The sequence below is a fragment of the Colobus angolensis genome, unplaced genomic scaffold (assembly GCF_000951035.1).
Source record: "Colobus angolensis palliatus isolate OR3802 unplaced genomic scaffold, Cang.pa_1.0 Scaffold219, whole genome shotgun sequence".
NCBI lineage: Eukaryota > Metazoa > Chordata > Mammalia > Primates > Cercopithecidae > Colobus > Colobus angolensis.
In genome coordinates, this window is record NW_012115366.1 from 448,424 (window position 1) to 471,003 (window position 22,580).

The following is a 22,580-nucleotide window of genomic DNA, read 5'->3' on the forward strand; positions in this document are numbered from 1 at the left end:
AAACCCCGTGTCTACTAAAAATACAAAAAACTAGCCGGGCTCCCTGGCAGGAGCCTGTAATCCCAGCCAGCTGCTCAGGAGGCTGAGGCAGGAGAATGGCGTGAACCCGAGAGGTGGAGCTTGCAGTGAGCCGAGGTCGCACCACTGCACTCCAGCCTGGGCAACAGAGCGAGACTCCATCTCAAAAATAAATAAATAAATAAAAATAAAATAAAAAAACTTATGGGAGGAAGTCAAGGCCATGATTAACGGAAAATTCATAGCTTTAAAGGCACGTTAGAAAGGAAGAAAATCAAAATTAACAAGCACCCACCTCAGAAAGGAAAAGAACAGTACATTAAGCCTAAATAAAGTAGAAAACAGAAAATAATAAAGATAAGAACAGAAGTTAATAAAAATTTAAAAATCTACTTACAAAAGAGAGGATCATGAAGCCAAAAGTTGTTTCTTTTAAGACAATGTACAATTATTTCCTGGTGAGCTTGAACAAGAGAAAAAGAGAAAGCGTCAATAGTCAAGAAAGAAGTCCGGGGAGGGAGGGGAGAAAGGGTTTAAAAATTAACTATTGGGTACTATTCTCAGTACCTCAGCACTTGTGTGCCAGGATTATTCATATCCCAAACCTCAGCATCACACGGTATATTGTGATCCCCAAATATCTGAGACAGTTCTCAGTCAATTTCGGAAGTTTATTTTGCCAAAGTTAAGGATACGCACCTGTGACACAGCCTCAGGATGTTCTGAGGACATCTGCCCAAGGTAGCCAGGGCACAGCTTGGTTTTATACATTTTAGGGAGACATGAGACATCAATCATTATATGTAAGATGTACATTGGCTCCATCCAGAAAGGCGGGACAACTCAAATTGGGGAGGGGGATTCCAGGTCATAGATAGGTAAGAGACAGTTGCATTCTTTTGAGTTTCTGATGCGCCTTTCCAAAGGAGGCAATCAGATAAGGATTTATCTCAGTGAGCAGAGGGATGACTTTGAGATCTGTCTGTTCTTTGTCCACAAGGAAATTCCTTGTGGGGATGTAGCTTTATTGTCTAAGTAGCTAACTTTCTTAGGAAGAGAATGGGAGGCAGGTTTGCCCTCAGCAGTTTCCAGCTTGACTTTTCCCTTTAGCTTAGTGATTTGGGAGTTCTAAGATTTATTTTCCTTTTATGATACCCAGGTAACAAACCTTCACAGGTACCCCCCAAATCTAAAATAAAAGTTGAGACCAAGTGTGGTGGCTCGAGCCTGTAATCCCAGCACTTTGGGAGGCTGAAGTGGGTGGATCACTTGAGATCAGGAGTTTGAGACCAGCTTGGCCAACATGGTGAAACCCCATCTCTACAAAAATTAGCTGGGTGTAGTGGTAGGAGCTGGTAATCCCAACTACTCAGGAGGCTGAGGCAGGAGAATTCCTTGAACCCGGGAGGCAGCAGTTGCAGTGAGCCAAGATTGTGCCACTGCGCTCCATCCTAGGGGACAGGGTGAGACTCCATCTCAAAAAAATAAAGAGAGAAAAGAAAAGATGAAAAAAAAAGAAGAAAAGAATGGGTTATATATAAAAAAGTAAAGATTTGGCACTCAGCTTGGAGAAAGGAAGTTAAAGACATGATAATGGTTTCAAAGCATCTGTTGACATGAAGACCTAAAGAAGACTGAACAAAATAACATGAATTAAAATGCATCTGGCCAGGCACAGTGGCTCACGCCTGTAATCCCAGCAGTTTAGGAGGCCAAGGCAGGTGGATCACCTGAGATCAGGAGTTCAAGACCAGCCTGGCCAACATGGTGAAACCCCATCTCTACTAAAAATATAAAAATTTGCTGGGCTAATTTTTGGTGGTATGGGTACCCGTAATCCCAGCTACTCAAGAGACTGAGGCAGGAGAATTGCTTGAACCCAGGAGACAAGAGGTTGCAGTGAGTCAACACGGTGCCGCTGCATTCCAGCCTGGGTGACAGAGTAAGACTCCATCTCAAAAAAAAAAAAAAAGATGCATCACAGACTTTTTGATTTACATGAAGTAACATAATTTGAAGAACTGCTTATGATGGAAGAAAATAAAAGAAAAGGATTTTACTACGAATTGAACTTTAAAATTTTAAGTGATTAATCAAATTATGTTTATAATGATAATTTACATAATATTTTGTTTGACTCAAATCTGTGCCTGAGGCAAACGCAGTTTATCGTACAGAATAGTTAGAAGACAACAGAAACAATTTCACTGACACGAATAGATAGATCTAGCTCACATTTACAGGTATATAGTAAATCGCAACTGCAAAATTCTTCTAATTTTTAGGTACTGAAAGTCAAAGTGATGATTAATCAGATTGGGAATTTGTCTCTGTGAAAGATTACCTTGGCAATGGACTGAAATAATGGAGCTCCTATTCTAAGAAATATTCTCCCTAGAGCAATCTTACTCTTGCTGGAACTAGATAAGAAAATTTTGATGGTATTCCCTTTGGATTCTCAAAGAATCGCGAACTCATATGAAAATTAAGAAATTTCAGTTTTAAACTATTAAATAAGGAAGAGATGGCACTAAAGGGCTAAAGATAAAATCCAAACCCATCAATTGCACCTTAGATTTTATTTTACTAAAGTGAGCAGAAAGATTTATCACCTATGTCTTAATAAGAGAATTAAGCAAATTGAATCAATTGTTTAAGTCATATTTATTTATAAGCCCATTTTTAGGCCACAGATTAGCTTAATTGCCATTTAGCAGATCATCTGCTTACTTTTATTTTTAAAATTTTATTTCTCTGTATAATTAAAATTTTTATATAGTGAAAATAGAGTCAATTTTTTAAAAAATAAAAATAGAAATCACTCATGAACATAAAACAATAATACATGGACATGATGAAGTTAAGCCAATAAATTTGAAAACCTAGTGAAATAAACAAATTCCTTTAAAAACACAATGTACAAAATCTCTCCTAAAAAAGATAACATGGGCTGGGCACGGTGGCTCACGCCTGTAATCCCAGCACTTTGGGAGGCCGAGGCAGGTGGATCACCTGAGGTCAGGAGTTCAAGACCAGCCTGACCAACATGGAGAAACCCCATCTTTACTAAAAATACAAAATTAGCCGGGCACAGTGGCACATGCCTGTAATACCAGCTACTCGGGAGGCTGAGGCAGGACAATCACTTGAACCTGGGAGGCAGAGGTTGCAGTGAGCCAAGATTGTGCCATTGCACTCCAGCCTATGCAACAAAAGCAAAACTCTGCCTCAAAAAAAAAAAAAGAAAAGAAAAAGAAAAAGAAAATATGAATGATCCTATAATAAAGAAATAAATTAAATCTGCAACTTAAAAAACTTTCCAAGACTAAATGGCTTCACCTGTGAATGCCATCCACACATCTAAGGATGCAAATTTTATTTTATTTTATTTTTTTTTAATTTTATTTTATTTATTTGAGACAGAGTTTGCTCTTCTCACCCCGGCTGGAGTGCAATGGCATGATCTCACATCACTGCAACATCTGCCTCCCGGGAAGAACACCAATTTTAAACAAACTCTTTCAAAGGCTGAAAAAAGAGCGAACACTGCCAAACTCATGTTACGAGGCCAGAAAAACCTTGATACTAAAATCAGACAAGAAAGGATGGGGATATTCCAAGAAAGGATGGGGTACAGCTGGAAGTCTCATACCTGCTCCATTTGCCCCAGGCAGCTTTCCTGAGCCTTGGATGACCACTTCACAATTCTTATACCCCAGGTAAGTTTTATATCCCAGGGCCACATGACTCACTGGACTAATGTATTGAAGGACATCCTGTTTCTGAACGGGACTAGAACAGAGTCCAGACAGTTTTATACCTGCTGGAGGGTGTGTTCATTGGTACCAACACTTTGGGAAGCTGGTTCAAATTATCACCTGAAGTTGAAGTTACTTTATGAACCATCAGTTCCACCTCCAGGCACATACCAATCAAAATGTGTTCCCCTTTTTTTTTCCTCCCTGACACCGCTGAGGTCCCATGCGTGAGGCCTCCCCGCCGCCGCCGCAGACGCGGCCCCGATGCCTACGTGGCCTCCTACCTGCTGGCTGCCCTCGGGGGTAACTCCTCCCCCAGCGCCAAGGACATCAAGAAGATCTTGGACAGCGTGGGCATCGAGGCGGACGACGACCGGCTCAACAAGGTTATTAGTGAGCTGAATGGAAAAAACATTGAAGACGTCATTGCCCAGGGTATTGGCAAGCTTCCAGTGTACCTGCCGGTGGGGCTGTGGCCCTCTCCGCTGCCCCAGGCTCTGCAGGTCTGCTGCTGGCTCCGCGCCTGCTGCAGCAGAGGAGAAGAAAGATGAGAAGAAGGAGAAGTCTGAAGAGTCAGACGATGACATGGGATTTGGCCTCTTTGATTAAATTCCTGCTTCCCTGCAAATAAAGCCTTTTTACACATTAAAAAAAAAAAAAAATGTGTTCCCATGTGCACCATGTGACAAGCATGCTCATTGCAATATTTATTCATAATAGCCACAAACTAGAAACAACCCAAATGTCGTGGTGGCTCACACCTGTAATCCCAGCACTTTGGGAGGCCGAGGTGGGCGGATCACTTGAGACCAGGAGCTCCAGACCAGCCCGGCCAACATGGGGAAACCCTGTCTCTACTCAAAATACAAAAAAAATTAGCCGGGCCTGGTGGCAGGTGCCTGTAATCCCTGCTACTCGGGAGACTGAGGCAGGAGAATTACATGAAACCAGGAGGCAGAGGTTGCAGTGAGCCAAGATCATGCCATTGCAATCCTTGGCAACAAGAGTGAAACTCCGTCTCAAAAAAATAAATAAATAAATAAATAAAAATTAAAATAAAAAAAGGATCAGATAAGAAAAATGTATTATATATAAAAATGCATGAGCTACTACCGCACACAACAACATAATGCATCTCATGAATATAATGCTTCACGAAAGAAGCCAAGCTTCAAAGAACACATTCTGTGAGATTCCAAATATGGAAAGTTCACGATAGGCAAACAAATTAAAAATGATAGTGTTAGAAGTCAAGTCCTTTTGGAAAGTGGGAGGAACTTACGTTTCATGAAAGGGGCTTTGGTAGTGCTGGCCATGTCTCATTTCTTTACCTGCCTCATGGTACAAAGCTGTTTACTCTGCTAATTCATCATACATTTATATTTTGAGTAATTATCTCTGTGAAACAAGTTCACTGTGTACTTAGTTACCAACTTATCTGAGTCCAGTGAGACAAAACACCCACATATGCAACAAGTTACCTGAAGAGGATCTATTACTTACAGATAGACACCAAGGGATAACAGAAGCCTAGGGTTCATTGTGAGCTGGTCACCTAAGGCTCAGGAAAGCAGCCTGGGGCAGAAGGCGTCTCAACTGTGCATGCCCCACTTGCACTGCAACTGAGGGCCCCCAAGAAGCAGCCTACCCTGGGCTTTATACCCCGGAGATACATGATTCACTGGACTAAAGTGTTGAAGGACATCCTGTTTCTTTCTTTTTTTTTTTTTTTCTCTTGAGACAGAGTCTCGTTCTGTCGCCAAGACTGGAGTGCAGTGGCATGATTTCGGCTCACTGTAAACTCCGCCTCCCAGGTTCAAGCGATTTCCCTGCCTGGCCTCCCGAGTAGCTGGGATTACAGGTGTCACCACGCCAGGCTAATTTTTTGTATTTTAGTAGAGGCAGGGTTTCACCACGTTGGCCAGGCTGGTCTTGAACTCCTGACCTCAGGTCATGCACCCACTTCGGCCTCCCAAAGTGCTGGGATTAGAGGCATGAGCCACCGAGCCCAGCCAGGACTGGCTGAGTGCAGGACTGACTGATGGGGACTGGAACAGAGCACAGGCAGTTGTAGCCAATCCCTGCTTATCACAGGATGATGCATTCCCAGCACATTCAAGTTATTTTGAGAACTATAAGCCAGAAAGGGGGAAGAGCTGGGTTGGTCCAAGGCCACCAGGAGAACTATCCTGCACTCTGTATGCTATGTTTCAGTACAAAAAGTTGAAGAAAGGCCAGGTGCAGTGGCTCATGCCTGTAATCCTAACACTTTGGGATGTCAAGTCAGGAGGACTACTTGAGCCCAGAAGTTAGATACTAGCCTGGCCAACATAGTGAGACCTTGACTCTACAGATAATTTTAAAAATTAGCTAGGTGTGGTGGTGCGTGCCTGTGGTTCCAGCTACTCAGGAGGCAGAGGAGGGAGGATGGCTTGAGCCCAGAAGATGGAGGCTTCAGTGAGCCATGATCACACCACTGCACTCCAGACTGGGCGACAGAGCAAGAGCCTGTCAAAAAAAAAAAAAAAAAAAAAATGTTGAAGTGAAAAGGAGAATTATAGACCAAAGAGACTTAGGATATAGCAGTGGTTCCTAATCAAATCTCTCTTTGACGATTCAGGCTGGGCGCAGTGACTCACGCCTATAATCCCATCACTTTGGGAGGCAGAGGCGGGCAGACCACTTGAGGTCAGGAGTTTGAGACCAGCCTGACCAATATGGTGAAACCCCCATCCTCACTAAAAATCCAAAAAATAAAAAATAGAAAGCCAGGCATAGTGCTGCGTGCCTGCAATCCCAGCTGTTCCTGAGGCTGAGGCAGGAGAATCACTTGAACCCAGGAAGTGGAGGTTGCAGTGAACTGAGATCAGGCCACTGCACTCCAAACTGGGTGATAGAGTGAGACTCCATCTCAAAAAAACAAAAAAGAAATCTCTCTTTGATGATTCAGAAGGTAATCTTCATGCCTCACAGGCATTGCTAAGCTTTATTATTGAATCCTGGCAGTGTGAAAATTTGATAGTGGAGAATATATTGTAACATAATAACTGTGCAAGGATATAAAATGACAAGTTTAAGGAAATAGACATGCGGACAAATTGTCCAAAAGGTTATTCCTGAAATATGGCATACCCCGTGAAATTGATTAATCTGGATATGTTCACTGTCTCAGAACCTCTTGAATAAAAGGAAGCCTGGGTACACTTGATCCACATGCTTTGTTTTGTAAACATCTTCCTTCTACAAAAGTATTTGTATGATTGTTCACTAGGGGTGGAAAAAAACCTTTCAGAGATTAAATAACACTGATCACAGTGGGGACCATGTAGGTAGTAAGTTAATGGAGCTTTGACCGAAGTCTGTCTTGCAGTAGCCCAAGAAATCTGAACTCCTGCAGGGTTAGTTCCCCAGTTCCTGCATGAAGAGCAAAGGCAGATATCCCTGGCAACAGTCAAGTTCGTCTCTTTGGCCCCCTGACTTGTGAAATGAAAGCCATTATGGTAGGAAAAGTCACAAGGTGGGCCCTGATGGAATTAGAGGCAGGAGTTGCTGCCTACATTGAAGAACACGGGGGAAAGGCCAATTCAAACCAGTTCTAGGGGTGGCCCTGGGCATCCATGGCTTTTTTTTTTTGCTCTTATCGCCCAAGCTGGAGTGCAATGGCATGATCTCAGCTCATTGCAACCTCTACCTCCTGGGTTCAAGTGATTCTCCTGCATCAGCCTCCAGAGTAGCTGGGATTACAGGCATGCACACCACACCCAGTTAATTTTTTTTTTATTTATTTTATTTATTTATTTTCGAGATGGAGTTTCGCTCTTGTTGCCTAGGCTGGAGTGCAATGGCACAGCCTCGGCTCACTGCAACCTCTGCCCCATAGGTTCAAGCGATTATCCTGCCTCAGCCTCCTGAGTAGCTGAGATTATAGGCTCCCACCACCACACTCAGCTAATTTTTTGTATTTTTTTAGTAGAGATGGGATTTCACCATGTTGGCCAGGCTGGCTGGTCTTGAACTCCAGACCTCAGGAGATTCACCCACCTGAGCCTCCCAGAGTGCTGGGACTACAGGTGTGAGCCACTGCATCTGGCCTAATGTTTGTATTTTTAGTAGAGACAGGGTTTCACCATGTTGGCCAGGCTGGTCTCGAACTCCTGACCTCAGGTGGTTTGCCCACCTCAGTCTCCCAAAGTGCTGGGATTACAGACGTGAGCCACCGCACCTGGTCACCCATGGCTTTTAAAGCTTCCAGGTGATCCAATGTGCAGTCAAGGGCAGGAACCATAACTCTAAGTTAAGCCGGGAACACTGAGTTGTTGGTTTTTTAAATCTCCCCAAATGATCCTAATGCCATGGTGAGGAACCAGTGGCGTAGACAGCACATCTCAGACTTTACTGTGCAATCAAATCACCTAGAGCTTGTGTTGGAAAAACTCAGGGTCTGATTGAGGTAGGAGGTGGGACTTGACTCCAGAGGTGGGGCTAGGACACCACACCAAATTGAGAACTAGCTGAAACAGGAAGAGACAAAAGCATCCCTCTATAAGACATGTCCATCAGTGTGCCATGTCAGTTTACCATTGCCATGGCAACACCTGACCGTTACTACCCCTTTCCATGGCAACCACCCAACGATCCAGAAGTTACCACCTTTTTCCTAAAAATGTCTGCAAAATTCACCCCTTAATTTGCATGTAATTAAAAGTAGGTATAACTATGACTGCAGAACTGCCTCTGAGCTGCTTCTCTGGGCACACTGCCTGTGGGGTAGCCCTGCCCTCAAGGAACTGTGCCTCTGCTGCTGCTGTGCACTGCCACTTCAGTAAAAGTCGCTGTCTAACACCACCAGCTCACCCTTAAATTCTTTCCTGGGCAAAGCCAAAAACTCATAATGCAGGGCAGCTAAGCCCCAGTTTAGGGGCTCACCTGTTCTGCTTTATGATCCAGTAGGCCTGAAGATGGAGCCTGGCATTCTGACACTCTAAAAAGCTCCCAGGTGAGGCCAATGCTGCTGATCCACTGAACACATTTAGAAGGGCAAGGCTCTAGACAGGCAAAAGAAATGGAAGGCCACCGCAGCACTGGAACACTCACAGGCTGTGGGGAAGCCCTAACACCTGCCTGCAAAATAACTTAAAGATGGGCAAACTCTCCCTGGGAGGTGAGCTCTAGAAATGTATGACAAGGGGCATGAAGGAGAGGGATGTAAGGAGATTATTAACCCCTGCTGTCTGAAAAGCATGAGGCACAGCTGAGCCTCACTATTAGTGAGGTATTATAGATAGCACAGATCAAGCCAAATGTGCACACAAATCACCTGGAGATCTTGTTAAAATGCAGATTCTGATTCAGGTCGGAAGAGGAGCCTGATGTTGTGCATTTCTACTGAGTTCCCGGGAGATGCTGATGCTGCTAGTCAGGGGACCACACTTGGAAAAACAACAGTGTAGACAAAAAGCAAGGAGGACCAGAGTGGAGGATGGAAAGTCAACTTAACCCAGCTGGGAATGGACAGGGCCTGGCAGCCAGCCCTGGAATAGCCCAGGGCCTCTGCTCACTGAGCCTTGGCCACTGGGACTTGTGTTGGCTGCCCTGGTATCTGTGCTGGCCCTAAGAACCTCCAAAGATGCTTTGATAGAAATGAGGGCTGCAGAACCCCCAGACACCAGCTGTGGTGATATTAACTAGAAGGAGGCTCAGGTGAATTCTCTCAGGGAGAAGAGAACTAAGATGCATAATGACTTAGTGTCAATACCCTTGGAGGAGAACCAGAGATAAATCTACACTTCCTGCTAGTGTGGAATGTGGGAGCTTGGAGCCATTATACCTTGAACTCCCAAACCTAAACCACTCCTAATCTGTGACCCGTCCATTCTTCTCCTAGGTATAGAGACAATAGAAATGCATACATAGGCCAGGCGCCGTGGCTCACACCTCTAATTCCAGCACTTTGAAAGGCCGAGGCAGGCAGATTACTTGAGGTCAGGAGTTCAAGACCTGCCTGGCCATCGTGGTAAAACCAGGTCTCTACTAAAAATACAAAAATCAGCTGGGCATGGTGGCGGGCACCCATAATCCCAGTTACTCGGGAGGCTGTGGCAGGAGAATCACTTGAACCCAGGAGGCATAGGTTGCAGTGACCCAAGATTGCACCACTGTACTCCGGCCTGGGCGACAGAGCAAGACTCCATCTCAAAAAAGAAAAGAAAAAAAAATGCACATATATACACACATATATGTATATTCACCAGAAGACTAATACTAGAATGTTGGTAGCTGCACTGTTCTTTGTTTTGTTTTGTTTTGTTTAGACGGAGTCTCCCTCTGTCACACAGCCTGGAGTGCAGTGGCGTGATCTCTGTTCACTGCAGTCTCTGCCTCCAGGGTTCAAGCAATTATTCTGCCTCAGCCTCCTAAGTAGCTGGAACTACAGGCACACGCCACCACACCCAGCTAATTTTTGTATTTTTAGTAGAGACGGGGTTTCACCATATTGCCCAGGCTGGTCTTGAACTCCTGACCTTGTGATCGGCCTGCCTCAGCCTCCCAAAGTGCTGGTAGTACAGGCATGAGCCACCGCACCTGGCTAGCTACACTGCTTTTAATAGCCAAAAACTTGAAACAATTCCAATGTCCATCACCAGGAGAAAGGATACACAAATCATGGCATATCACACAATGGAATACGATCCTGCAGTAAGAATGAACAAATGCTTGCTACACGAAACAACACGGATGGATCTCACAGACACAAGCTAAAGAAACCAAATAAAGAAACCAAGTGAGACAAAGAAACCAAATGGGGCATGTTTACATGAAGTACAAAAATGAGCACAGGTTAAACTAAAGCGATAGAAGTCAAGATAATGGTAGCTTGTGACTGGAAGAACAAAGGAATACTTCTGTTTCCTGATCTGGGTGCCAGTTACATAGGTAGGTTCAAAATTTATAAAGCTGTACACACGTGATCCGTGTATTTTTATTTTTTTATATATTTATTTATTTTTGACACGGAATGGCACAATCTCGGCTCACTGCAACCTCTGCCTCTCGGATTTAAGCCATTCTCCTGCCTCAGCCTCCCAAGTAGCTGGGATTACAGGCATGCACCACCATGCCTGGCTAATTATTTTTCTATTTAGTAGAGATGGGGTTTTACTATGTTGGTCAGGCCGTTCTCGAACTCCTGACCTCAGGTGATCCACCCACCTCCGCCTCCCAAAGTGCTGGGATTACAGGCGTGAGCCCCCGCACCCAGCCTCGTGATCCGTGTATTATTGTACACAATTATACTTCCAGTAAATATGTTTATTATTTTTTTAAATGAGACCTTATTTTGTCCCCATTAGGAAGCCAGATTCAACAGGACACATAAGATATATCCACACCTATGACATTCCTCACACCCACATTATTTAATCCACACACACAACTATTACAAATACAACCCGTAAGTCCAGCTTCCCTTAGGGAACAAACTAAGGACACATTTCTTATTTATTTACTAAACTTATTTCTTAAAGCATAATGAGGCTCTTTTTTTAGCATATAGCCTGGCATACAAATGGAAATCATTAAAAGTCTGATAGATGAACAAAAGAATGAGTGAACAATTGAACAAAAGTAAATATCTCATCTTGGGGGCCACTAAGCCCTCTTAATTTTTTTTTTTTTTTTTTTTTTTTTTTTTGAGATGGAGTCATGCACTGTTGGCCAGGCTGGAGTGCATTGGCACGATCTCGGCTCACTGCAAGCTCCCCTCCTGGGTTCACGCCATTCTCCTGCCTCAGCCTCCCGAGTAGCTGGGACTACAGGCACAAGCCACCACGCCTGGCTAATTTTTTGTACTTTTAGTAGAGACGAGGTTTCACCGTGTTAGCCAGGATGGTCTGGATGTCCTGACCTTGTGATCCACCCGCCTCGGCCTCCCAAAGTGCTGGGATTACAGGCGAGCCACCGCGCCCGGCCAACAAGCCTTCTTTATAATGTTAAGAATGAAAAATAAATGATACTGTAGAATATTGTAATCTTATTTTATTCACTTATTCAACATTAATTAAAGGCACTCCCATGATTTTATGTTGTTTGTTTAAATTCAGAAAAGCTCACGGAGAATCCAGGACACACATGTTCTTGGCGCAGCAAAAGGGCTGTGTCCCCATCTGGGCAGCAGATGGCGCCAGAGGATGTGGCTCAGCCTTTGAGGTTGTCTTTGCTTCCAGAGATCCTGGAAGCTGGGGTACCCCCTACCCCTCCCAGCCACAGTGAGAAGGGGAGCAAGTCCAGCCCTTCCTATGTCTCCATCTGCAGCCTGAAGAGCCTCACCAACAACTGCTAGTGCAGGATAGTAAGGATGCAGCCAGAGTAAGTGTACAAAATGCTGCTGTGCAGCTTGACTGAAGGAGAGGCCCAGGAAGGTGGTTCCAGAGGAAGATGGCTGATGGGAAAGACGTGAGCATACTGAAATGTGGGTGGAAAGGATGAAGTAGAGAGATAGGGGACAGAAAGGACGAGGCAACGTCCCTGCACTTGAGGCATGGGAAGCACAGGTAGAGGGTCAGCCTAGGAGAGGCAGAAGCCTTACCTGCCACTGTCTGCAGGGAAGCTCCGAAGGATAGGCATGAAGGCTGGTGAGCTTGTCAATGGGGGAGGAAGTTGCCTCCAGGTGGCTTCTATTTTGTCTATGAAGCAAGAGACCAAGTTGCCTATTGACAAATGATGGTGGAGAGGGGTGTCCTCCGGATTTCCACCATTTATCTTGGCTTCTTCAATCCCTTGCTTATTCCTTCTGCAAATATTTATTGATAACCTATTATGCTAGGCACTATTTTGGACTCACTGGACATGCAGAAGTGAACATAGAACTTACGTTCAGGGGTTGAGGGAAAATAGATAAGTAAACACATAAACATCAAAACCAAAAACATCGGGGAAAGAGAAGGACTATGAAGAAACAGGCAGGATGAGAGAGTAGAGAGTGCGGGAGGCTGTGGAAACAAGGTGCTCAAGGAGGTCTTTTGCTCAGGAAGTCTTCCCAAAGAAGTGACATCTGAGTAGAGATCATCTCCAACACAGTAGAGTAGAGATCAGAAGGCAGCAGCAAAGAGCCTTGTGAATATCTGGGGGACGGAGAGCATTTCAGTTAAAGAGGACAGCCAGGGTAAAGGGAAGGAGAGGGTGGAGAGGAGGTGCGACCCAGGGAGACAGATCACATAGGATGTTGGAAATCACCTTTGATCTTTAGCATGACTGTTGTTACTAAGAACCAGGGAAGTGGCGTGGCTGGATTCATATTTTGAAAGGATCACACTGTTGCTGTGCAGAGGACAGGCTAAAAGGGGCAGATGTGGCAAAAGGGACCCACTTGGGAGGCTGTTGCAGCCATACACAGCAAAGATGTGAGGAGCAGTGAAGGAGGCTCAAAGTCATCACATTCAGGATGTGTTTTGCAGGGAGAGCCAACAGGATTTGCTGATGGCAAATCTGATGATCAGATGTGGAATGTGAAACGAAAAGAGGAGTTGATGATGACTCAGGTGTTTGCTCTGGGCCAAATGGTGGTACCACTTACTCAAATGTGGAAGATCAAAGGTAGATTAGATTTGGGAAGAAGCAGAACTTCTGCTTTAAATATGTTAAGTCCCTGGAAAGATTCTGCAGGCAGTACTGTTACTTGCTTTGCTTTGCCCAGCAGGTGTGGCTCTGTTTTTTTCCAGCAGCACCTGTTGGTGGCCCAGCCATAGCTGTAGACTGATCCCTGATTGGAATTATGTCAACTGGCTTTAACAAAATAGGGGGTAAGAGAGTTGAGGGTATTAGAAGGAGACCCAGTGAAATGATAGACCGAATGTAAAACTCCAGTCCTGGAACCAATTTTTAATTAGTCTGAACTGATCACAAGTGACAGAAGCCTAACCCAAACTAATTTAAGCAAAAGAGGAGGAACCAATGACTCAAGTAGCGGAAAGCACATCCAAGTACCTCACAAATGAGAAGAAAGAGCTTCAAGGCATAATAAAGTGGCCACATGACCTTGAACTGGGGCTGAAAGACAACTGTGTAAGCCCATGTGCCCCGTGTATGGGAGTGGGATGGTGGCAGTCTAAGACAAAAGGGAGTGGCTGGGACTGCAGTGAAATGGAGAGGGAATACCCAATCCAACAGATCAAAATTGCACAAACATTGAGTTTGCCGAACTAAAATATGCCTGACACTCCCTGAGAGAGATCTAGGCTTTGAACATTCTGGCAAAATCAGTGTTAAACAACCACCGCTAGAATCATGGGAAGTGAGAAGACTTTTGTACCTATCAGTCTTAAGCTGAACAGTATGAAACAGGGCAGTGAATGACCCCCTTTTTTTTAATACTAAATACATAACACAAGATTAGATGTCCTGAATGCCACCTTGGTAGAGCAACAACTCTTCCTGCGTGTTGATGGCTTGATTGTCCTACACAAATAAGGAGTCTCAACAAACAGCCCAGCCAGTCATTATAAAGAGTACAGCCTTCGTAACTCTACCATTAAGTTTGGCAGACCACTAATTAGACAGGCAATTCTCAAGAACTGACCCAGCAGTCTAACTCACTCTGCACCTTGGGGTTACCCTTGAGCTCACCCCAGCAGGACCTAGTAAGTGCAGATGACTCAAACTAGAGGTGCTTCACTCCTACATTTTTTGCAGGAGGGGCATACACTCCAGGCAGCTCCCAAGAAATAGGACATAACATATTACTCACCTGTCACACAGCAGCAAGGCAGCAAGAGACAGTGCCTGCCAAATGCCCCAGGCCCTTGGAGGAAACAGTTCTGAGGTTTCACAAAGCCACAACTAAACACCTTGACCCTGAAGTCCCTGATGCCCACAGCATGAGAAACCATACAACCAATTCTCCATAGAACCTGGTGCCGGAAAGAACTTTCCTCTCCTGTGAACTTCTATCAGGCAATGGGAATTTTATAGGAACCATTGGCATGGGTGTTGGCCTGAGCATGCCACATTTGACACTCCTAATAGAGCCCCTTGGGTTTCAATCTATGCCAAGTCTATTTTGAAACTTCATCACAGCATGAAACATATCCTGTGTTCCTTGTGTGTCATATCTCCTCACTTCTGAATGGCTCTTGCTCTTCCTTGTTCGTCTGTCTTGAGTGAGTTTGGGTTTTGGAACTGTCAGTCATAAATGGCACCCACATTATGCAATTAATGATGTGGAGGCAGCACACTGGAGGAGATGCCCCCTCTGGCCCCTGTCCCTGCCTGTGTGTCCGAAGGCTCCCCATTGGCTTCCTCCCAGGGTTGCTCCCTTCCCCATGAGGTCATGTCCTCTCCAAGCTGAGTGGCCTTGCGTGGCCGCCCCAAGGTCCTTCTGAGAACCTCCATTTCCTCTGCTGTGGAACAATCCCAACCCCCCTTTCGTGGTTGCAGATGCAGAGAAGATAAGGGGATACAGGCAATGGAACTGGTAAACAGTGACATCCTATATGAATTTAAGGTCACTCCTTATCACCAGGCAGCCAGTGGGGCCTAAGAGGGCCCTCCTCCCTTTATCTGCTCTCAGATGTGTCATCTCTGCTGCAAGGAGGAAATTAGCTGGGCCAACATAACCATGTTTTGGAATGGGAGAATGAAAGGAGGGCATTCTCAGACTCTTGAAACTTTCTTCCATGTATAACTTGATGCATTTTTACCAATGTGCATGCCCATGCAACCACCACCCACATCAAGATGTGGAACACTTCCATAACCCCAAGAAGTGCCCCCATCCCACTCCTGCCCAGCCACCATCCCCAGTCCCTCATCTCCAACACAGTAGATTAGTTTTGCAAGTTCTTGAATGTCACATAAAAGAAATCATACAGTACAAAGCCTTTTGTCTGGCTTCTTTAACTCAACATAATGTTTTGGGGGTTGTTGTTGTTGTTGGAGATGGAATCTTGCTATGTTGCTCAGGCTGGAGTGCAGTGGCATGATCACAGCTCACTGCAGCCTCAACTTTCTGGACTCAAGCAATCCTCCCACCTCAGCTTCCCCAGTAGCTGAGACTATAGGTGTGCACCACCATGCCCAGCTAATTTCTGTTTTTTTGTGGAGACAGGGTTTCGTCATGTTGCCCAGCTGGTCTTGAACTCCTGGGCTCAAGCAATCCACCTGCCTTGGCCTCTCAAAGTGCTGGGAGTACATGAGCTATCCTACCCTGCCAACATAACGTTTTTGAGATTATGTGGTTGCAAAAGTTTCCTTTTATTTATTGCTATATAGTATTCCATTGTATGAGTGCACTGCAATTTATCCATTCTACTGTTGATGGATTCCAGTTTTTTAGCTATTAGGAATTATGTTGCTGTGGACACATTGCTATATATGTTTGTGAGCGTCTGCTTACCTTTCTCCTGGGTGTATACCCAGGGGTGGGAATGCTGACCAGCACATGGCCAGTTTTAGCTGACTCTGCCACAGTCCCCCGGTGTGGTCGTACCACACCCATTCTCTCCAGCAATGGCCTTAAGCTTTTTTGGTGGCACCAGCCTCTTCTTTTCATCATACAATAGAACGAGTCTACACCGCACGGTCAGACAGACTTCAGCTCATGTCTTGGCACCTCTGAGCAACCTTGGGCAAGTTACTTAACTTCTCTGAGGTTTCATTTGCCCACAGGAATAAATCACCCTCCCAAGCCTGAGTTGGCATCACTGTCAAATCAGTATCACATCCTCACGGCATAGTGCCAGGCAATTGGCACTAAGTGAATATTCTCTCCCTCCCTCTTACCCACCTGTGAATTTCCCCGAAGTGCAGTCAAGTAAACATTTCCAGACCTTTCACCCCCATGGGGTCCTTTAAAATTCCTCTGCCTGTACGCTGAGAACCTATTTATCACTTTCTTCCCCAGTACTTATGTGATGGGGCTGCTTGTCTCCATCCCACTGCAGTGGGTGGGGAAATCCAACAACTGAGGAGTCAGCAGCAGACAGCAGACTGTGAGGCGTGGAAGGTAACAGGTAATAGAAGGTGGCTTCCCATAAAGTGACCCTGGGAGGAGACAGACATGCTTTGACCAAAGTAAGGCCCAAATTTACATTGTCTGTTTATGTACTGTTATGGAAAGATGTCCAAGACATAGTGTGGGTTTTTTTGTTTTTTGTTTGTTTGTATGTTTGTTTTTGAGATGGAGTTTTGCTCTTGTTGCCCAGGGTGGAGTGCAATGGTGCGACCTCGGCTCACTGCGACCTCCACTTCCTGAGTTCAAAAAATTCTCCTGCCTCAGCCTCCTGACTAGCTGGGATTACAGGCACGCACCACCCACCCGGCTAATTTTTTATACTTTTAGTAGAGATGGGGTTTCACCATGTTGATCAGGCTTGTCTTGAACGCCTGACCTCAGGTGATCCACCCACCTTGGCCTCCCAAAGTGCTGGGACTACAGGCGTGAGCCACCGCACCCAGCCTACAAGACATATTGTTAACTAAAGCAAGCAAAATGCAGGACAGGATGAATACTTTGGCGCTTTTGTATAAAAAGGAGGGAGAAGAGTGTTTTTATATTGACTTACATCTAGGAATGGATACCCATAGGGCTGTGGGAGAGGCAACAGTGACTGGGGACACTGTGAGAGGGAACATTTCAGTGTATTGTATCCACATGGACAGCTTTTGGGCTTAAACTACATGAACAGATCCTCTATTCAGAGAATTTTTCACATATAGGCGGGGCGTAGTGGCTCACGCCTGTAATCCCAACACTTTGGGAGTCCGAGGCAGGTGGATCACCTGAGGTCAGGAGTTCAAGACCAGCCTGGCCAATATAGCAAAACCCCGACTCTATGCAAAATAGAAAAATTAGCCAGGCATGATGGTGTGTGCCTATCTACTCAAGAAACTGAGGCAGTAGAATTGCTTGAGCCTGGGATGTGGACGTTGCAGTGAGCCAGGATCGTGCCACTGCACTCCAGCCTAGGCAACTTACCGAAACTCTGTCTCAAAAAAAAGAAAAATTCATATATATACTTAGATATTTTTCAGCTATGCCAGCAGGTGGGTATGAATCCCTTGATATAAGCTCCATGAAGATTTCTGGTGGATCAACCCTGGCAAAGCAAAATGTCTGTGAGGTTTGTGCACGTAGGTGTGTGTGTGTGAGTGGATGTAGGTAAGCATGTGTGTAGGTGTGTCTGTGTGTTAGACATCTCCATCACAACCTACCAGCCTGGGCAATATAACAAGACACTGTCTCTATGAAAAAATCAAAATAAAAATTAGCCATGCATGGTGGCACGTGCCTGTAGTCCCAGCTACTCCTGAGGATGGAGGATCATTTAAGCCCAGGAGTCTGAGGCTGCAGTGAGCCATGATCGCACCACTGTACTCCAGCCTGAGCAACAGAGTGAGATGCTATCTCAATCAATCAATCAATCACCTGAGAGGAGGAAGGTGATGTCATGTCCTATCAAGGGCAGGGCCCTAAATGTCCATGGAGGGGACCTAACCTAAGCTCACATGGAATTAGACCAGAGGGGCCTACCTGGCTCTTCATAACTTCTCCCCATCACCCCACCCCTTCAACTCTATAGAATTCAAATTTCATCACTAGAAATCTAGGATAACAAAATGACTAACTCTTCTTTAAGATGACTGGGGATAGTGTGAATGGGGACATTTTAGTGTATTCTTATATAGCTTTTGGGCTTAAACCACATGGACAGATCTATGTGGATCTGGATTCGAATTTCATCACTAGAAATGTGGAGTAACAAAATGACTATTCTTTAAGGTTCTGTGTGTGTATGTAGATGGGTATATGTGTAGGGTATAGAGGTGAGTGTATGTAGGTATGTGTACCTGTATATGCCATGTGGGTTATGTGTAAGGTGTAGTGGTGAGTATATGTAGATATGTGTACCTGTATATGTGGGTGAGTATACGTAAGGGAGTAGGTGTGTCTTTTTACTCAGCAAAAAGAGAAGAAAAAGAAGTTTTTCTTTTTTTTAGAGACACCTGTAGAGATGGGGTATCACTGTGTTGCCCAGGCTGGTTTCAAGCTCCCACACTCAAGCGATCCTCCTGCTTCAGCCTCCCAAAGTGCGGGGATTACAAGCATGAGCCACCATGTCCAGCCTAGGACCCTTTTCTAGATGTCTAGTATGTAAAGGAAAGTATTGATCGCTTTATATTTGGTGTGTGAATTATTCCTTAATACTGAGAAGCTTGACAGCTTACATGTAAAGGATTATAAATAACACCTTCTTTTATTTTTCTGAGACAGGGTCTCACTCTGTCACCCAAGCTGGAGTGCAGTGGTACAATCATGGCTTACTGCAGCCTCAGATTCCTGGGCTCAAGCGATCCTCCCACCTTGGCCTCCCAAAGTGTTGGAAGCACTGAACCCAGCTGAAGAGAAGAAAAATCTATCCCCCAATAAATGGCAGGCCTTAGGATATTCCCCCTGCCAAAAAATAAAGCGCAGAATGATCACCTGCCCAGATGTTCAAAAGGAGGCCACCCCAGGGGCCAGACCCACAGCCCAGTGGCCAGGTGACACTAATTAACAATGAACAGACCAGGCGCGGTAGCTCATGCCTATAATCCCAGCACTTTGGGAGGCCAAGGTGGGTGGATCACCTGAGGTCAGGAGTTCGAGATCAGCCTGGCCAAGATGGTGAAACTACAAAAATACTAAAAATATAAAAATTATCCAGGCGTGGTGGCAGGCGCCTGTAATCCCAGCTACTCAGGAGGCTGAGGCAGCGAATTGCTTGAACCCAGGAGGCAGAGGTTGCAGTGAGCCGAGATTGCGCCATTGCACTCCAGCCTGGGCGACAGAGAGAGACTCTGTCTTAAAAAAAAAAAAAAGAAAGAAAGAAAACAATGAACATATCTAGGCGTGGCATGAAGCCACCGCCACTGGGGTCCCTCCCACAGAACTCCTTTAATCCAGGCAGCGCGTCACTCAATTAAACTCAGAGAAGTCCAGCAAAAAAAAAGGCCAGCAGGCAGACTCAGGCCAGACCTGAAGGAGCAGGTGGACAGTGAGAGGCCTGTATTCCTGAGGGGCCTTACTGACAGGAAGGTAAACGCCCCAACAGATGTGGGGAGGGAACACTCCTTCCAGTAAAAGCAGCACCTTCCCTCTGGGGACACAGCCAGGCCAGGGCTCCCCCACCTTCTCCTTCTCACTCAAAGGGGGTGTGACAGAAATAAACACACACACACATACACAGAGGCTGAGAAAACCAGAGAGAAGCTGAGGGGCAGGGGAGGGAGCCTCTTTTATTATCCCAAAATGCAAAGTATTGAAGGCACTTACAACAACAAGGCGGGACAGAGGGTAGGCAAGGGGGGCGCAGGATCCAGCACAGAGGTAACTCAACAGCCCACCTGCTCATGGCCCGGCCTGGAGAAAAAGAAAAGCTACAGGGCCGGGTCTGAAGGCAGTCAGGGCAGCTAGCTCTACAGAAGATAAAAATCCTTTCTACAGAGGATCAGGAAGGCAGGAGCACGTGGCAGCAAGGGGCGGGCTGGAGGTCACAAGTTAGTGGCTCTTCTCGGCAGCGAGGACAGCCCTCAGGTCCCCTGCTGGAAGAGGTCTCGGTACATCTCGATGAGGCGGGCAGCCTCGCGCTGGCCAGAGAGCAGAGCACCGTGGGTGGTGGAATAGTACTTGCGGTGAGTGGCCTCACCAGAAAACAGCACCTGCATGGGCTGGGGGGCGGGGATAGGGAGGTCAGGGTGGAGGAGCAGCAGAGGCCACGAGGCCACCCCTCTCCACCAGAACCCCCCATCCCAATGACAAATGAGAGAGGCTCTGAGACACAGGTGCTGCTGCTTCCACGGGATGAAGAGCTGCCCATCCTATCTGGCCACTTTCCCCTGCTTCTTCCCTTGGCTCTTTCTGTCTTGAGGCCATTAGGAGTCCTGGCTCTGCAGTCTTAAATGCTCTTTATGCCTCTTACTTCTGAACTTGAGGCAGGTGGTTTAACCTCCCTAAGCCTTGCTTTTCTCATCTGCCAAATGGGTTTACACCACCTACTTTGGAGGGTGGTTGTAAGGATTAAGGGAAATCATGTATCTAAAGCACTTAGAACCTGGAAGAACAAAGCACTCAATAAAGTCGGTGGTAATTTGACAAACCTTTACGGCGCCCCTGTTAGCATCCAGGGGCTGTTCTGGGCACTTGGAAGAGAAAAGGTGACCAGGCTGCTGCTTTGTGGAGCTTCCATGCTGGTGAGGAAGCCAGACATGAAACCCAATTACTAAACAGCGTCATACGTGATGGAATGGGGTTTGCACGTGGCGCCAAAAGCCCAGAAAAGAGGCCCAGTGTCAGGGGATCCCACAAAGCTTCCCAGAGGACAGGACCTTTGAACTGGTTCTCAGAAGATGCTGAGTGAACGGACAGGCAAAGGACATTTCGGACAGAGGAAAAGGTGGGGGCAAAAATGTACCAAAGCAGGCCTTGCTCAGGGGACAGTGAGAATTTTGGCACAGCCAGGGCTCGGCCCTGAGAAAGCAGGCTGTCTAGGTGAGGTCTAGGCAAGGTACAAGTTCTTGCACCCCAAGTTTGCGTTTGGCCTTTATCCTGGTTCCTCTCAAATTCAACATGCAAGGCACCAGCTGTGGATCCTGATAAAATGCAGTTTTTATTTATTATTTTTGAGACGGTGTCTCACTCTATTGCTCCGGTTGGAGTGCAGTATCACAGCTCACTGCAGCCTTGGCCTCCTGGGCTCAAGTAATCCTCCCACCTAAGCTTCCTAAGTAGCTGGGACTACAAGCACACACCACCACATCTGGTTAAATTTTTTTTTTTTTAATTTTTTGTAGAGATGGGGGTTTTACTTTTTTCCCAGACTGGTCTTGAACTCCTGAACTCAGGCCATCCTCCCACTTCAGCCTCCCATAGTGCTGGGATTATAGGCAGGAGCCTGCATCCCTGGCCAGAATGCAGAGTTTTTAATCCAGCAGGTCTGGGGTGGGCTGAGAGTCTGCATTTCTTTTTATTTATTTATTTACTTGTGTGTGTGTGTGTGTTTGAGGTGGCAGGGGTTGTTGTTTTTTGTTTTTTGTTTTGAGACAGGGTCTCGCTCTGACACCCAGGCTGGAGTGCAATGGCATGATCTCCACTCACTGCAACCTCCGCCTCCCAGGTTCAAGCAATTGTCATGCCTCAGCCTCCTGAGTAGCTAGAACTACAGGTGTGCACCACCATGCTTGGCTGATTTTGTATTTTTAGTAGAGACAGGGTTTCACCATGTTGGCCAGGCTGAGAGTCTGCATTTCTAACCAGCTCCCAGGTGAGGCTGGTACTGATCTACCCTGAGTAGTGAGGCTGTATCCCACCACCAAGGAGCCCACAGAGGCTATTACACTGAAAGGGGTGCTATATACTGTGTCAGGGTGCAAGCTGCCTACTCCCACATCCACCCATTCTCCTCTTTCTCCTCAATAACAAAGTCCTGATTTTTAACTGGGTCCATTGCCATCCAGAATAAAAATGATACTACCCAACCTCTCTAGCAGCTAGGTGCAGTCATGTGACTATGTTCTGGCCAATAAGCATTAAAGTCCACTGTTGCTTAGAGACACAGCTGACTCAGCTCCAAGGGTTCCCTTCTTGCCATCTGCCTTTCCTCCTCCTTCCAGCCTCAGATGCAGATGTGAGAACTGGAGCTTCTGCAGCCCTCTTGGACCACAAGATGGTCTTGAAGATGAGAGCCAGGTGCTAATGATACGGGATCCTGCTGCCTGCCTCCAGATTTCCTTTCGATTTTCCTTGTTTAAGTCACAGTTGTGTTTGCTTTGCTT

General features: G+C 46.0%; 2 protein-coding genes and 1 pseudogene across 7 annotated transcripts in view; 1 reads left to right on the top strand and 2 right to left on the bottom strand.

Annotated features, from left to right (window-relative positions):
* The first annotated feature begins 3,955 nt into the window (after positions 1–3,955).
* LOC105512799 lies at positions 3,956–4,438 on the top strand (annotated as a pseudogene). The gene has a single exon (XR_001001918.1). The product of XR_001001918.1 is annotated as a 60S acidic ribosomal protein P2 pseudogene (transcript).
* Positions 4,439–11,785: 7,347 nt separating this feature from the next.
* LOC105512722 lies at positions 11,786–14,692 on the bottom strand. Its single transcript, XM_011943278.1, has 3 exons — positions 14,518–14,692; positions 12,361–12,457; positions 11,786–12,213 (listed from the first exon to the last, which is right to left on the bottom strand). The coding sequence occupies exons 1-3, from the start codon at positions 14,657–14,659 to the stop codon at positions 12,111–12,113; spliced, it is 342 nt and encodes a 113-aa protein (XP_011798668.1). The 5' UTR covers positions 14,660–14,692; the 3' UTR covers positions 11,786–12,110.
* Positions 14,693–20,000: 5,308 nt separating this feature from the next.
* Positions 20,001–22,580, bottom strand: part of SMOX (spermine oxidase) — a 32,934-nt gene continuing 30,354 nt past the window's right edge. For 3 of the 5 annotated variants that reach the window (XM_011943280.1, XM_011943282.1, XM_011943279.1), the window contains 2 exons: positions 20,907–20,996; positions 20,001–20,477 (listed from right to left, as the gene is read on the bottom strand). In XM_011943280.1, the coding sequence (XP_011798670.1) occupies positions 20,340–20,477; positions 20,907–20,996 (228 nt within the window). In that variant the 3' untranslated portion in view covers positions 20,001–20,339. The remainder of the gene's footprint in view (positions 20,478–20,906; positions 20,997–22,580) is intronic. The other 2 variants (XM_011943281.1, XM_011943283.1) reach the window with 1 other exon arrangement.

Bases quoted from the DNA above. Each gene is read 5' to 3' on its own strand.
- LOC105512722 (XM_011943278.1), bottom strand. From the start codon at position 14,659: ATGGTTTCTCATGCTGTGGGCATCAGGGACTTCAGGGTCAAGGTGTTT. The intron at 12,458-14,517 runs GTGAGTAATATG...CTTGCTTCATAG, and splicing joins GCCTTGCTGCTGTGTGACAG to ACAAAATAGAAGCCACCTGG. The intron at 12,214-12,360 runs GTAAGGCTTCTG...CTTTCCCATCAG, and splicing joins TTCCCTGCAGACAGTGGCAG to CCATCTTCCTCTGGAACCAC.